This window comes from Indicator indicator, chromosome 15 (assembly GCF_027791375.1).
Source record: "Indicator indicator isolate 239-I01 chromosome 15, UM_Iind_1.1, whole genome shotgun sequence".
Lineage (NCBI taxonomy): Eukaryota > Metazoa > Chordata > Aves > Piciformes > Indicatoridae > Indicator > Indicator indicator.
Window position 1 is genome coordinate 7,355,669 of NC_072024.1, and position 14,648 is coordinate 7,370,316.

The following is a 14,648-nucleotide window of genomic DNA, read 5'->3' on the forward strand; positions in this document are numbered from 1 at the left end:
TAAATCTGGGAAGAAGTCAGAAATGAAAAGTGTTGGAGGGAGAGACCAAAATCTTGTTAAACTGTCATTGAAATTAATCCTGTCCACAGCCAGCCTGCAAAGAATAGAGGGGACCTTCTGTTACTCAGCAAGCTGGTTTCCAAGCACTGGAGCAAAGTTGCCTTTTTACATGATATCACACGTTCCCTTTTGTGCTGTCATCACTATTAAATTCAAATACAGATAACAGGATTTAATTTCAGGAGTGGGAAAGTGAGTGTGCTTCAGCCCTCTTAATCTCTGTGCAGTTCAGGTTTCCCAGGGCTTGCACTGAGTGCATATATCAGATAAAGCCACACTAATTGTGTTCCTTCTTTTTCTGCCCCCTCTTTCCCCATTTTTCTTTCTGTTTATCTGGCACTGGATGTTTGGAAACTGCAGAACTCTGTTTGGAAACAAGATCAAGTCGGTGGCCAAGAAAGCGTTCTCAGGGTTGGAGGCCCTGGAGCACCTGTGAGTAACCCACCGTTTGGGAAGGGGGGGTCTGCCAAAAGTAGCTGCTTGAGAGATCTGCTAGCAATTTAATAGTGTCTTTGTAAACTGAGAAGCCAGTCCATTTGTGGGGGCCACCTGCTTCCTTCTCATTATAAGTCCGCCTCAACTTTGGCCTTTTTTTGTGCCAGGAACAAAGTTGTAGAGCATATGGCAAATCTGCATGCTCTTAATTTTGTGATTTGTCCTTGGATAAGTGTTGCCTTGACTTGCACATTGCTCCTTTGCAGGCTGTTAACGATGGAAAGAGGCTATTTCAGATGTAGCCCTCTCTCCTCCCTTGGCCCTACTTCCTCCTACATCTGGGCTCTGGCAGTGACACATGCTGCAAGTGACAGCTTACGGTGCAGCCACTGAACGTCCCCATTCAGCACAACTGCCTTGGAGCGATTTGCTAGGAGGAAATTTTGGCTGCTGTTGTCTAATTTTGTGTGTGTGTGTGTGTGTGTCCGTCCCAGGGTTGATGACTCCAGCAGTGATTCATGAGTAACTTCCTTTCTGAATTAAGTTAAAGTATTTGTGATTTTGCTCTAGATGTTTTACTGGCTGTTGATGGTATGAAGTGTTATGACCATCGAGAGCACACTGAGGGGTTAGGGGCTGCCTGACTGTGGGTATGCTCCCAGATAAAGATTCCCTTACTGATGCTCTACTGAGATCTTCCTCTGCAAGCTGTGCTTGTCTGTCCTCCGCTTCACGTAGTAAGCTTAAGCCCTAAATCTGACATTATCTTCTCTCAGAGGAGAAGCAAATTTTGTAATTAGCAGCAGTTGTGAGGGAAGCTTTTAAGAATACCTTCCTGTGGAAACATGGCAGTGGTTTTTGAACACAATATCCTCTTAAAGTCACTTTCAAATAACTTCTCACATGTCCTTTAGTGCAAGTATTTGCTTTCTTTATGTTTGCTGAAGGTCTAGCCTGGGATACAACATTCCTGACTATCTTTGGTTATTGAGGGGGTAGAAGAATTTCTAAGCTATGGATGATGGAGGTAGCTGAGACTGAGAAAATGTAGTGAGAAGAATGACTTGGTGATTTATTCCCATCATCTTTGTTGGTTAATGTTGTTGGGCATGGCTTACTCAATGCTAAAGCGTTTTGTTGGAAAAAAAAAAAAAGTCATTTCCATGAGCTGCAAGTGCATGTGGCCTTAGCAAGGGGCTACCAAATCACCTGCTACTGGAGTCACTGCTTAAATATGGAGAGGCTTTGTCACAGGTGTAGCAGCCCTTTGCTGACATTGCTTTGGTTGTGTTTGCAGGAACCTCGGGGATAACGCCATCCGTTCGATCCAAGCTGATGCTTTTGCTAAGATGAAGAGCCTGCGGCAGCTGTAAGTAACAGGAGCATGCACCCCGGGAAGGGAGGCAGGGATCCTTCTTGCCCTGGACGTGAGGAGCAGCACGTTGCTGCCAATAGGGTGCTATCCACATTACCACTCATTTATTTCCTCCTCCCCTCTGTCCTCCTCCACAGGGTATTTTTACACATGAGTAGATGTAGATGTCAGGGGAATGTCTTGCATTTAATAGTGAGTGAAATTAGATCATTGGGACACGTTCTTCCAGCAGGTTCACATCTGTGCAATTATTCATCTCTGCTCAGGAAGTCCAGCCCTGGTCCTCTTAGCCATCTCTCCTTCACACCACTGATTTAATTCCCAGTGGCCCATCTGCTCCTTTGCTGTACCTGTGTTTAGGGTTCACACACAGTGGTAAGCACCATTTGAACTGCATCCACTTGTCATCCAGCCTTCTGGTGTAAAAATGTGGCTGTGTTATTGGAACTGCTGCTTGTGCCCCAGGCTGGGCTCTGCACTGTTATCAGGCACTGTTTCCAGTCTTGCCTGGTTTCCTTTTCTCCACCATAAATTTTTAATCCACTGTCAGTGCATTGCTGCACTGTGGAGTAGCGCAGTGTCTGTGGAACAGGAAATCAGTTATTTGGTATTTGGGCAAGTTCAGATTCTTCTTCTTGATGTTGGGAGTGGGAATTGGGTGGCAGTGACATTTTACACCAGTGACTGGGGGATGAATAGGATCAATGTTACATGTCCATTGTTTGTTTAACCACCTTATCTTTTGCATTGGCTTTAGAGACAAAATTGAGGTGAAAAATTGATCTTAGTAGAGAAGAGCTCATGGGATCCCAGATACTGTGAAAGGAACGTTTATACCGTGGAGAAGGTGGCATTCAGATAGGGAACATTCCCATGCAGAATTCATCATACTGATGCCCTAAATACTAAAGGGTCTCTGACTTGTCCTAACTAGCCAGCAGTGTTTGTCATCACATGCATTAGGGGCTTCAGATCTTTCTAGGACAGCAAAGTGCACAACTTCGGAAAATCAGATCCCACATTCCCTCCCTTTTGAGTCCATTTCCTTCTTTTCCCCTTTCCTGGCTAGACTTCAGGCCAGACTTCAGGATTTGCCAGGGTTATCAGGTAGAAAACTGGGAGTTGATTCACATCATCTTACAACACAGTTCTGGAGCTGGGGTTCTGCTGTGCTCCTGATACCCTGCTCTTGCACAGCTTGCAGTATTGCAGGACAGGGGCCATTTTCCTAGTGTCTGAGGCATCCTCACATTCCATTTGAGGGATCAAACCATTTGATGGCATTCCTAGGATCTTGGACCAAACCAGACCACAGTCTGAATTCCCTGTTGCTGTAAACTTGCAGTTTGTCACTGGCTATGCCAAGCCACAGTGGGGGCCAGGATATTTTTAGAAAATACCTGAGGCTTCCCTTTCATTTGCCCCTTTTTCACAGCCCTTTTCTAACAAAGGTGCTGAGTTACTGTTAGGATGCTGAGGAATGTTTTTCTGTTTTGCTTTCCAAACTAGCCACTGTCTATATTGGGCTTACACAAATGTCTCTGGTCATTTCTCTTCCACTGCTCCTGGTAATCAGTAAACACAATGTCAGCCTCACCTCTTCTCCCTGGAGATGCTGCTGTGCAAACACTCTGCCTTACAGAAGGCAGGCAGGGCCCTCCCCACTTCTCTGGTGCTGGCCAGTGACAAAACTAAAGGTCTTACAGTGGGAACTTGGCATCCTTTCTCTGTTCAGTAATGAAGGCCTGAATTGAGTCCCCACCAAAGATACTCAAAGCACAGAGCAAGCATGGTAGTAGGAGCAGGACGGGCTGTACTGTGGACTTGTGCTCCTGCCGCATGCCTCTTCTGCAGACGATCTGCCACGGTTTCTCTCACTTAAGCCAGGGATGGCATTGCTCTTCTGTTCCTGGGGATCAGTCTGAAGGTTGGTTAATAAAGATAAGGCTCTAGAAGTGTCACTGGAGCACAGGAGTGGGTTGCTCTGTGGGCATGAAATGCTGTTTACATGTGTTATGTGTTTAACATCCTTAGTACCTTGAGCGCACCCCTGCAGTCATTTTTTTTTCCTTGCACCCATGCTGGGGAGGAGGGTGGAATGTGTCTAACACGAAAGTGCTGTGAAGTTTCCAGCCTTCTCTCCATGCAGGACTCACAGTAGGCTTGTGTTGGTTTTGTTTCCCTGCAGCCACATAAACAGTGACAGCTTCCTCTGCGATTGCCAGCTGAAATGGTTGCCCCAGTGGTTAGTTGAGAAAGAGCTGCAGTCCTTTGTGGTGGCCACCTGTGCCCATCCTGAGTCACTAAAAAGCAAAAGCATTTTTGCCATCCTGCCAGAAAGTTTTGTGTGTGGTAAGTCTTGCCTGTGTCTTTTGAGGTTGTGCAAAGGGTAGGACTCACTTGGGAAACATTTTCTTTGCCTAGTGGCATGTTATTATGAGAGGGTTTCTGTTTTGTTTTGTTATTCATTGGGATCAAAGGAAGCCCAAGCCTGCATTTTAAAAATTTGTCATTGGTTACAATTTATTTCCCACTAAAACCACACAGCATCTGGTGTGTTCCTTAGGGGCTCCAGATCCAGATGGGGCTGCACAGAGACTTCCCCAGTCTTCTTGGTTTGATAGGACCAAGGCTACAGCTATAATTACTTTTTCCCCCAGCCCCCAACTGCAGTGTTCAGAGCTTTTTGTGTAGCTTTGTGTTCCTTGCTCATCTTTTCTCCCTCTTGGAAATAATAAAGGGGTGAAAAAACAAAAGCAGAGGAGAATCTCTCCATCACAGCTCCATTTTGGGGGCATTACCCAGGAACCAAGTCACAGCTAACAGTTGAAGTATAATCTCCCTTTTCTCCTACAGTTGTTTTTTCTTCTAAACAGCACCTACTGCTGTTCTTCCAAATGCTGCAGTTGACTCTGCACCTGAGCTGTGGTTGCAGGGCAGCTTTACTTGATATCCAGCACTCACAAACATTTACTACCTCTCTGCTAGAGAAAAGAAATGCAAATTATCAGTGGGGAGGCCAAAGTGATGCTGCACAAACATCCAGCTTTTGGGCAAAATAAAGGCTGGTTTGGTGAGCCAAACCTCATGCTGTGGAGCCAACCAGTGTGGGTTGGGGTGGAGCTGCACATGGCTGTTTGCTGAAGGAAAAACGAGCTTTTGAAAACACTTAGTTAACTAAGTTGAATGCGTGATTTGCATTGAACATGGAGCAAAAGCTTTGTTCCAGCTGCTGTCCCAGGTCCCTCTTCATCCTAGAGTGGCAGGGCTCTACCTAGGTGGCCTCTCTCTGAATGAGTCTGGGAGGCTTGCTGTGTTCTTCTAGAAGAAGAGAGCATGAAGGCTCCATCCCCACAGCAACATCACAGAGCGAAGACAGCTTTGCTTCTCTGGCGCCTGCCAAGTCCTCCAGGCACTAGTACTCCTGGTTCCAGAGGCCTGGCTGTTTAATTAAACCTTAGTCAAATATTAAATTACACCATTTGTAGAAATCTAATAAATGAATCTGCCTGGAACCTTGCTAAAACCAACAGTCTTCAGGGCAGAGAGAGTGTATGTAAAGCTTTCCACCCTAGGTGGGTGACAGGCAAATACAGCTGCTTCTGCTTTGACAGTGCCTGCTGCAGTTGCCTGGCTCATGAGCATTTATGCTGGAGGTGGCATTTGCAGCTCTTTAAATGTTTTGCTCTCCCTTCCTGCTTTATGCTAATGCAGGCCTGGAGGTGAAGTTTGAAGCTCAGTATTGCTCTTCATGCACAGGTCGCACAAAGAAGGGTGTTTTGTTTAGTCCACAGAACCTTTTTGAGGTTCAGCTATATTTGTGACAAAAGCTAGGCATCTTGTAGGTGTTTGAGGACACTAAGCGACCAGCTCAGTCCACTGATGATAGAGGAATGAGAGGCTTAGCTTAGAGCAGCAGCTCAGTAGAGTCGTGCATGGCACATCTGCGCTGGGGAGCCAGTCTGGATGGCAGAGTGCTTTCCAAGAGCAAGCTGCTCTCCTGGGCAGACAACAGTGGATGTAAAAGCAGCAAGGCAGTGTCTTTCACTAACACTCCTTTTTCATTGCATATCTTTGCCTGCTTCAGTCTTTCCTCGTAGCACAGAACTAACTCTGCCTGCTGTTTTCTCTTAGATGATTTCCCCAAGCCGCAGATCATCATCCAGCCCGAGACCACGGTGGCTGTCCTGGGCAAGGACATCCGCTTCACCTGCTCGGCCGCCAGCAGCAGCAGCTCCCCCATGATGTTTGCATGGAAGAAGGACAATGAGATGCTGCACAATGCTGAGATTGAGAACTTTGCCCACGTGCGGGCCAAGGATGGTGAGGTGATGGAGTACACCACGATCCTGCACCTCCGGCACGTCACCTTTGCCCACGAAGGCCGTTATCAGTGTATCATCACCAACCACTTTGGCTCTACCTACTCCAACAAGGCCCGACTCACTGTCAATGGTGAGTGGGAAGCTCCTTTCTTACTCCTTTTCTCAGCCTGAACTGGTACAATTTTATGGTATTGATGTTTGGCAGGCATTTACTCCTGGGGGTCCATTCCTGATGGTGAGGAACTCTTTACCCCTTCATGCCAGCTGCTTGCATCTCAGTGGATGCTGAGAAATGCCACATGAAGAGCATGTGCCAGGCTTGTAATGGCTGCCATCCAGCCAAGCATTTCAGCACGTTCTTAACATCTTTAGCTATCTCTCTTTAGCTGTTCTGACAGTCTTTGCCCCATGAAATGGGCAAAGGAAAATGAAAACGCAAAGGGATGCAAAGTAAAGGGACTGCAGAGGTTGAAAGTTCTCTACAGCAGAGACAACCTGATTTCTTTTGGGATTAATTGCAGAATAAAATCAGGTTTGATCTCAGCTCCAGTGATCCCAAGTAGGGATGGCTCTTGGGTGCTGCAGCCAGGCATGGGCTGTAGGAACACAGGGTTAGTCCCCAGCAGTTAGATACACCCTGCAGAACCAGTTTGCTGTCCTCTGGCCTGTGGGCAACTACCCTATTCACCTCCTGCTTAGGAAGGAAGCTGGTTGAAACTGCCCAGAAGATGGTATTTTCCCCGAGGAATCATTCAACCCTTTTCCTTGTTTTTCCTCTATCAGTGTTGCCCTCATTTCTCAAAACTCCCCACGACATCACCAGCCGGACAGGGACAACGGCACGGCTGGAGTGCGCTGCCGAGGGCCACCCCACGCCACAGATCGCCTGGCAGAAGGATGGGGGCACAGACTTCCCTGCTGCCCGCGAGCGCCGCATGCACGTCATGCCCGACGACGACGTCTTCTTCATCACAGATGTGAAGATAGAAGACATGGGAGTCTACAGCTGCACAGCACAGAACTCTGCGGGCTCTGTGCTTGCGAACGCCACCCTCACCGTACTGGGTAAGAGGCAGTAGTGCCCCGAGAGGCCAAGTGGTCTGGCACTGGGAGCTGGAAGAGGCTGCTGCTGAAGCTCTTCAACAGCTATAGATACAGAAGAGGGATAGAGAGGCAGTGCTCTGCATTCATCTGGTTTGAGTTGTGTCACTGTAGTTAATTAATGATAACTACCCTGCTAATTGGAGAAGAGGCTGTGACTCATGTTTGCTCTTGTGCCAGGGAAGCCCCTCCAAGCACCCTCTTTGCTGACTGGGAAAATGTCTTCAAAAGGAAATTGCAGTCCATCTCTCTTGCCCTACAACACAATTCATGTTTGTCAGCCACTGGCCCCTGTCCTCAGGGCTTGCTTTGTTTGGAATACTTAGTGGCAATACTTAATGGTTATGGTGGGGCCTTAGTTGTGGTTGATAGATCTGTTGTTTGCAGCTGCCCTGCTCCTGAGTGCATAGCTGTGTATTTGTCTGCAGGAACATCTGTTACCTTCAGTACTGCTAAAAGAAATCTGTTGTGACACTGTCCCTAAGAATTCATTTCTGTGTTTGTTCTCCTGCAGAGACACCATCTTTAATTCATCCCCTGGAAGACCATGTTGTGTCTGTAGGTGAGACTGTGGCTCTTCAGTGCAAAGCCACAGGGAGCCCACCTCCCCGCATCACCTGGCTGAAGGGTGACCAGCCACTGATTGTAACAGAAAGGCATCACTTCACCTCTGGCAACCAGCTGCTGATTGTGAGGAATGTTGTCTTGGAGGATGCTGGGAAATATACCTGTGAAATGTCCAACACCCTGGGGACAGAGCGTGCACACAGCCACGTGAGCATCTTGCAGTCTCTTGGCTGCAGGAAGGACCGTACCACCGTGGGGATCATCACCATTGCCGTGGTGTGCAGCATCGTGCTGACGTCTCTGGTCTGGGTCTGCATCATCTACCAAACCAGGAAGAAGAGTGAAGAATACAGCGTCACCAACACAGGTAGCTCTAGTCTTCTGCTCAGGCCTTCTCTGAGCTTTTGTGCTTCCTGGCTTCCCACCTCAGGTAGCCACACAATCGCAGCGGGGAAGCAGTTGGATTATCTCACTGGTTGTCTTGGCTCAGAAAGCTGGAACCAGCTTTCACTGGATGCTGAAGCATTATTCAGAGGTGCATTTCCCCTTGGCTTGTTCTTTTCCACATGGCAGTAGTTTCAGCCATTGCTTTGCTACTTTGATTTTCCATGACCATAAATGATAACTCCTGAGACAGTCTGGATTATGCCTATGCTTCTGGCAACCTGTCTTACTTCTTGGGAATCTGTATTTTCAAAGGCTTTGTATTCAAAACTTGGAAAATGGACTTAGAAGCTCGAATCCCTTTTTCCATGTTGCCTGTAAGAGCTGTTACAGCCCTGCTGATGAGGGATATCCCTCATATTTCAGGGGAAGAAGTACTTTATTGCTTCCTCCCAATATTCAAAGGGGATAATTTGGTGCTGAAATAAGTATTGCAGTGAGAATAAACTTTCCTGCTCTTAGCGTTATGCAGCCTAACAGAAGTATGGAAGAACCAGCCTGAGACTTCCGTACCCTGCTGGCATCGGCAGCCTTTGTATATCACACTTAGCTTTAGATAGTGTGCAACATAGGATTTCAAAGACATGGGCTAGATAGGAGGTCTTGGATGCCACATGACCAGTGTTTTGGCAGCAGGATCTGTTTTGACCCCTTTTTTAGTTCTGCAAATCTAGAGCTTCATGCCTGACAGCTACGTTTTACTTGTCTTTGTGTGACAAGGGAAACTGAATTGCTTGATGTAGAATGGAAAAAGCTAAGGGTAGTAGCTAAGGGGCAGAGGCTTACTTGCCTGCTTAAGTGAATTGCAGACCCTGTTCTTCAGAATTCTTACCCATGACTTTGGGAGACACAGGACATGAGTCAAATGAGATACTCTGAGTTTCAGGGGAAAAGGAAGAATTTACCTGTTCTGAAGAAACACTGCCACCTCCACCTACCTTGTACTGACTATGCCAAATGCAAGCTCTTTATAAACAGCTTTACCAACTCCATCTGTCACAGATTGAAGCTTTGAAAAACAAGAAGTGGGGGCAGCCAAGGGGAATGCAATGTTTAGGCAGTCCAGTTTCCACTGCACCCACAGAAAAATACCAGTTACAGATCCTAGTCCCCAGTCCCTCTTGAAAATATGATTTCACATGTCTTTGAAAACAGAAGCCTTTATCTCTTGTTGGGAACTGACATTTCTCTGCTCCCATTGCTCTAGATGAGACGATCGTGCCTCCTGACGTGCCAAGCTACTTGTCTTCACAAGGGACTCTTTCTGACCGGCAGGAAGCGGTGGTCAGAGTGGATAACCACCAGCCCAATGGCCACATAGACAGCAACGGTGAGAGCAGCTTCGGTTCTTCTTTCTGTCATGCTGTATCTGAGCTTGATAGGAGAAGGTAGAAATCACTGGACAAAGTACTTCTGTGCTTGTTAGGAGTTATCTGAGAGATCTTCATAATGTAATTCTCTAGCTACTGCATTTATGCAGAACAAGGATCTGTCTTTGACTTCGCAAAGCCGTCCTCTCCCAGCAACAGGAGTGTTTGTACAAGCAGCCTGCTTCAGAAACTGCTCAGTCAGGCCCCAAGGACTATTGTTTTGCTAATTTTGGATTAGTGTTTTGGCACCAGAGTTACCCATAGTTAAGCTCTGCTAGAAAATACATGAGCAGTGCCTGTCCCTGCCTTCAGGCTTGGAAATTAAGTGCTGGGATTTTACAGTATTCAAACACAGTACATTAGGGAGGAATAGGTGTAGGTTCTGAACTCCAATTCTCCTGCAGTTCTACAGCATTTATTGTTACACAGCAGCCTAAAATTTTCTATTATCCTCATTGCTATTCTTTCTCCCTTTCACAGCTTTTACAATAGAAATAAGACTAATAAGTCATTTAACTGAGTGCAGATGGTTTAAATCTTTAGCCAGATGGTTCATTTGTTACAGGTATGTGTCAAACTGATCCTGGAAGGTGTCCAGATGTTGAAGCTCCCAGTACAGGCTGTAGGCAGCCAAAGCTGTGTATTGGCTATAATAAAGACACTTGGAAAACTGAAGAGACAGCTGATGGAATGCTTGTTCCAGATAAGACAGGTACAAACCTCATCAGTCTGGGAAGGTATTTTGTGTCTGTACAGATCAGAAAGCTCTCCACTCAGACAGCATTAAGGCAAGAAATGGTAACCTTCTGAAAAAACAGACCAGAATATTTTCAGATGTAGGCACAGTAACTTCACTTTCTCCTGCTTGCTTTAATCCTCTATTAGCTTGAACAATTTGAATTTGAGGAACCATCATGAAGAGGCAGCTTAAGCTGATGATGGCCATTCCTTGCAGCTGCCTGGTCACTGTTTTAGTTTGAGCTGTTCGTAAAATGTGAGAGCACTTTCAGACAAAGGTGTTACAATTTTTTGTGCTCTTTAGAGGAGCTGTCAACTTCAAAGTTCAGTTGTTGTTGTTTACTTATTTTCTAAATTTAAAGGCTCTTTTGAGCACCACACCTGCCTCTCTTTGCCAGTTTCTTGGGTGTTCCACTCAGGCTTTTTTGTTCTTAGGGTGTGTTTTCTGTTCTCCTGATGTATTGTAACATCCACAGAAAAACAACCAGTGAAACAAATCTTCTCTCCAGGAGAAGCTGCAAAGTTTAGTAACAGAAAACCGTGGAGTGCAGGAAGGAAATTAAGTTCCAGCATTTAGAAACTCCTTTCTGCTTACTACTTTCAATTCTGCTCATCTCTTGTTGCCACTAACAATAATAAGGTGTCTAGAGCTGACAGTCATCCCTGTAATGCAGCACAAAAATAAGGAAGGTAACTAACTACCTTTAGTGACAGTTGTGAAAGGTGCAGGTATTTGCCAGCCCTCTATAAACCCAACAAATGTCTGAGGGATTGGTGAGAGAGTCTCATGCAGCTGAGGGACAGATGAACTAAACAGAGCTGCCTTTTGCTTCCACAAGTTGTATGCATCAATGCTGACAACTTCCATCTGGTTAGTCTTCCTCTGTTGCCATCTTCCCTTCCTCCCTTCAAGGCTACAGCCTGCCTGTTGTGTGCACAGACTGCAGCGGCAGCACAGACAGCATGAACGTCCACATTTACCCCAAGGAGCCTGAGTACTACTCCGAGAGCCCTAAGACTGTGGAGAATCCCTACCCAAACACACCCAGCAGCAAGGAGCACAACAGGAAGAGGGGTGCAGGCACTGGCCCTCCGCATCCTCAGCCATGCAACGGGATTGCCAGTGGCAAGAGGCTGGAAACAGATGGGACCCTCTACCCCAGCAATCATGACAGAATAAGACCTGTGAGCACCACCAGCCCGCTGCTTGCAGACGAACACGGTACGTGTTTCCTTGGGGGTGGCACTCTCTCTCTGGGTTGTATGAGAGCCCTCTTTTCTCCCATTAGCTTTTTTACCTAATTAGCCCAAGAGCATGAAGGATAGTGGCAGGGTTGGTTTTACGAGGCACGCTGGCAGGCTGACCATCAACTAATGGTGCTGGTCCTTTGGGTTTTTGCAGGCTTTTCACAAGCAGCGGCAGCAGCAAAGCTGTCAGAGCTTAACAACCTGAATTCGGTGAGAGTGTCACCAGCAGGAGGGTCACTAAAGCAACTGAATGTGCTTCCTGAAATGTCCCCAACACTACTGGATTTGCAGAGCGAAGCAGAAGTGAAACAGGCTCTCCTGTCCAACGGCTACACAGCCACGCCATGCGACTCCGCTCAGGAGCTGAAGGCACCGCACAGGTCTCTGGACTGAGGACAGGCTGCCATGTGCACAGTACCAAGCACGCTGTTCTTTTGGGGTTTATTTTATTCTGTGTTTTGTTTGGGTTTTTTTTTTTTTTTTGCACACAGTATATAGGCTACTTACTTCTACCTCAAATATTGAACTGATGACCTGTCAAAGGCAAACAGCTGAGGTATGAGAAACAAGCTTGTATGGGGAACAAACTCCTGTTCGAGCGTCATCTGTTTGTACATAGTTTAAAACTTCCCTGAGAAGTATTGAAGCGTTCAAAAGTTGACTTGCATATGAAGCACATAAATGCAAGGGATTATTGTGTAAAGAGAAAAGTATTTGATACAATTGTACATAAGAGTTTTCATATATAAATATATATATAAAAATATATATATATCTTTTACAGAGGCTATTTTAATCTTTAGTGCATGGAAAACTGAGTGAAATTTTACAATTTTGGCAATATTGTTTTCAGTATCAGGTTGCTGTTAAAACTTGGTGAGAGAATAATTCTGGTGCCTTAAATGCATAAGCAGAACTTTGAAAAGCCAGATCGTTCCAAAGGGATTGTCCTCTTTGCAACGGAAGTTCCTTTATATCAAGTATCAATTGGGTTACTTAGCACAAATTTCCTTCCCCTTTTGAAATTTATTGCACTTAACACATTTCAACAGAGATCTTCAACTGTTTCAAATGAAGTTTATAGGGAAAAAAAACCCCATGCAGTGAGAAATGGCAGAGCAACCTGATTTTTTTTTTTTCCTGTTGGTGGTAGAACTTAAATTAATTCCATTATTTTTCAGAATTGCATAAAAATTAGTGTTTGAACTGTGACTGTGTGATACATTAGAGTGGACCACACAAGAGGCACTGAATAATTCAGCAACAGTGCAGAGCCCCAGACAGAAAGGCTGTGGTGACTGGTGAGCAGTCGTTAGCACAATAACTGACCCGTGCAGGGAGCTGCGGGGTGGGCTCAGATTGCACCCTTCCAGAGCACGGCACCAGAAGGTGTTACCTGCTGGTGTCTCCCGTTACAGCACTGATCACCTACAGAGCTCCTTGCAGACATCTCCTCTCCCAGATGGATGTGGCTTTGCCTATATGAGGTGCAGATAAGGATACACAGCCTCCCCTAGGGAGGAGTTGTCACCCATGCCAATATAATGTGTTTTCACACCCAACAAATCCATCTGTTCTGGAGGAGGTTTGAAACCATAGAGCTGTTGTGACAACAAAACGAAAATCATACTCCTGAGCTGACAGCTGTACCCTCAATTCATCTGATACTCTTTTTTCCACTGCAGCCCTGTTGTACACCATTGCCCCCATCTGCAGCCAAAAAATAGCTGCTTCCAGAGGCTTCTGCTGCTCTGTGGAACAGTTCTAGGACATTCGGAAATACTCATTTAGAAGGGAAAACGTTCAGTTATGGCTCAAGGTTCTCTGTTAAAGGGAAATGTCCCAAGTATTTTTATGTGGTCTTTTAAGTTCATCCATGAATGGGGGTGAAAATACTTACCCAGCAAAATACATACCCACATTGGTCAGGTCTTTGTCACTTCTAACTTCACTATGACACTATTTATAGAAAGGCTGCTTTCTGTTGGTGTTGGTACCTGTGGATGGAGGACTCCCTTCCAGTTACTTGTAGTTTGAGTTCTGCTAACATAAGGTTGCTAACTCTGGTGATGACTACTTTGGGGGAAGGTTTATTAGGGGGGGTTGGTTGTTTTGTTTTGTTTTGTTTTTTCTTCTTTTTTCTTCTCCTTAGAAGCGACTCAAATGCCAGTTCCACTGAAGCTGAGTCTGGTGGAAATCCACCTTTGCTAGGGGCTCAAAACAAGCATCAGAGATCAGAGCAGACATATGTCATTTTCTGTTCAGCCCCACCACTTACTTGGGGCTCTGCTGGAGCACTGCCATGCCTGTGGGTGTCAGCCAGCAGTGAGGTGCTGCCCTGATATGAGGTGCTGTTCGGTTTTCTTACAAGCTGGTCCTGCCCAGCCTTACCTTGAGGAGTCATCACCTCCCATCAGGGAAAGACCTCTGTCTGCTGGTGAGCTTCACTGTAGCCTGGGCAGCTGAAGATGACCTTGATGAAGCAAGGCATAGTTGAGCCAGGTACCTGTCTGTATCAGCTCCTGATTATTGACACGTTTGCACTTTGAGACAGGTGGCCGATTATGTTGAGTGCCAAGTTTATGCAAAGCAAAGGAAATGGAGGTTAGAGAATTACAAACTGAGTACGGTTTTCCCTTTCCTGAGGGAAGGGCAGCTGCAGCCTGACTGGTCAAGGGGAGCACAGTGGAACTGGGGACATAGGGAGGATGGGAATGATTGGACTCATTTGCTGGCAGAAATGTCATCACCACTGCAGACACAAAGCACATTTGCCACATTAACATTGGATAATGATGTTTCTGAATAAAGTTAACTGCCTAATGTTATGACTTCCACTAAATATGTGAATTTGCTGCTTCTAAGAGGCAATGTGAAAGAGGAAGTATTACTTTTGTGTACAAAGTTATTTATTTATTAGAAAATTTGGTACAATGTTGTACATTGAAAAACATGTAAGATATTGAAGTGTCTAACAAACGGCAT

General features: G+C 45.9%; 1 protein-coding gene across 1 annotated transcript in view; it reads left to right on the top strand.

The window, feature by feature from the left end:
* The window catches only part of LRIG1 (leucine rich repeats and immunoglobulin like domains 1), a 92,404-nt gene extending 80,348 nt beyond the window's left edge, over nt 1-12,056 (top strand). The window contains exons 10-19 of the mRNA XM_054387592.1: nt 421-492; nt 1,793-1,864; nt 4,059-4,222; nt 6,005-6,325; nt 6,979-7,260; nt 7,811-8,230; nt 9,515-9,637; nt 10,225-10,389; nt 11,329-11,643; nt 11,830-12,056. Of these exons, the coding sequence (XP_054243567.1) occupies nt 421-492; nt 1,793-1,864; nt 4,059-4,222; nt 6,005-6,325; nt 6,979-7,260; nt 7,811-8,230; nt 9,515-9,637; nt 10,225-10,389; nt 11,329-11,643; nt 11,830-12,056 (2,161 nt within the window). The remainder of the gene's footprint in view (nt 1-420; nt 493-1,792; nt 1,865-4,058; nt 4,223-6,004; nt 6,326-6,978; nt 7,261-7,810; nt 8,231-9,514; nt 9,638-10,224; nt 10,390-11,328; nt 11,644-11,829) is intronic.
* The last annotated feature ends 2,592 nt before the right edge of the window (nt 12,057-14,648 follow it).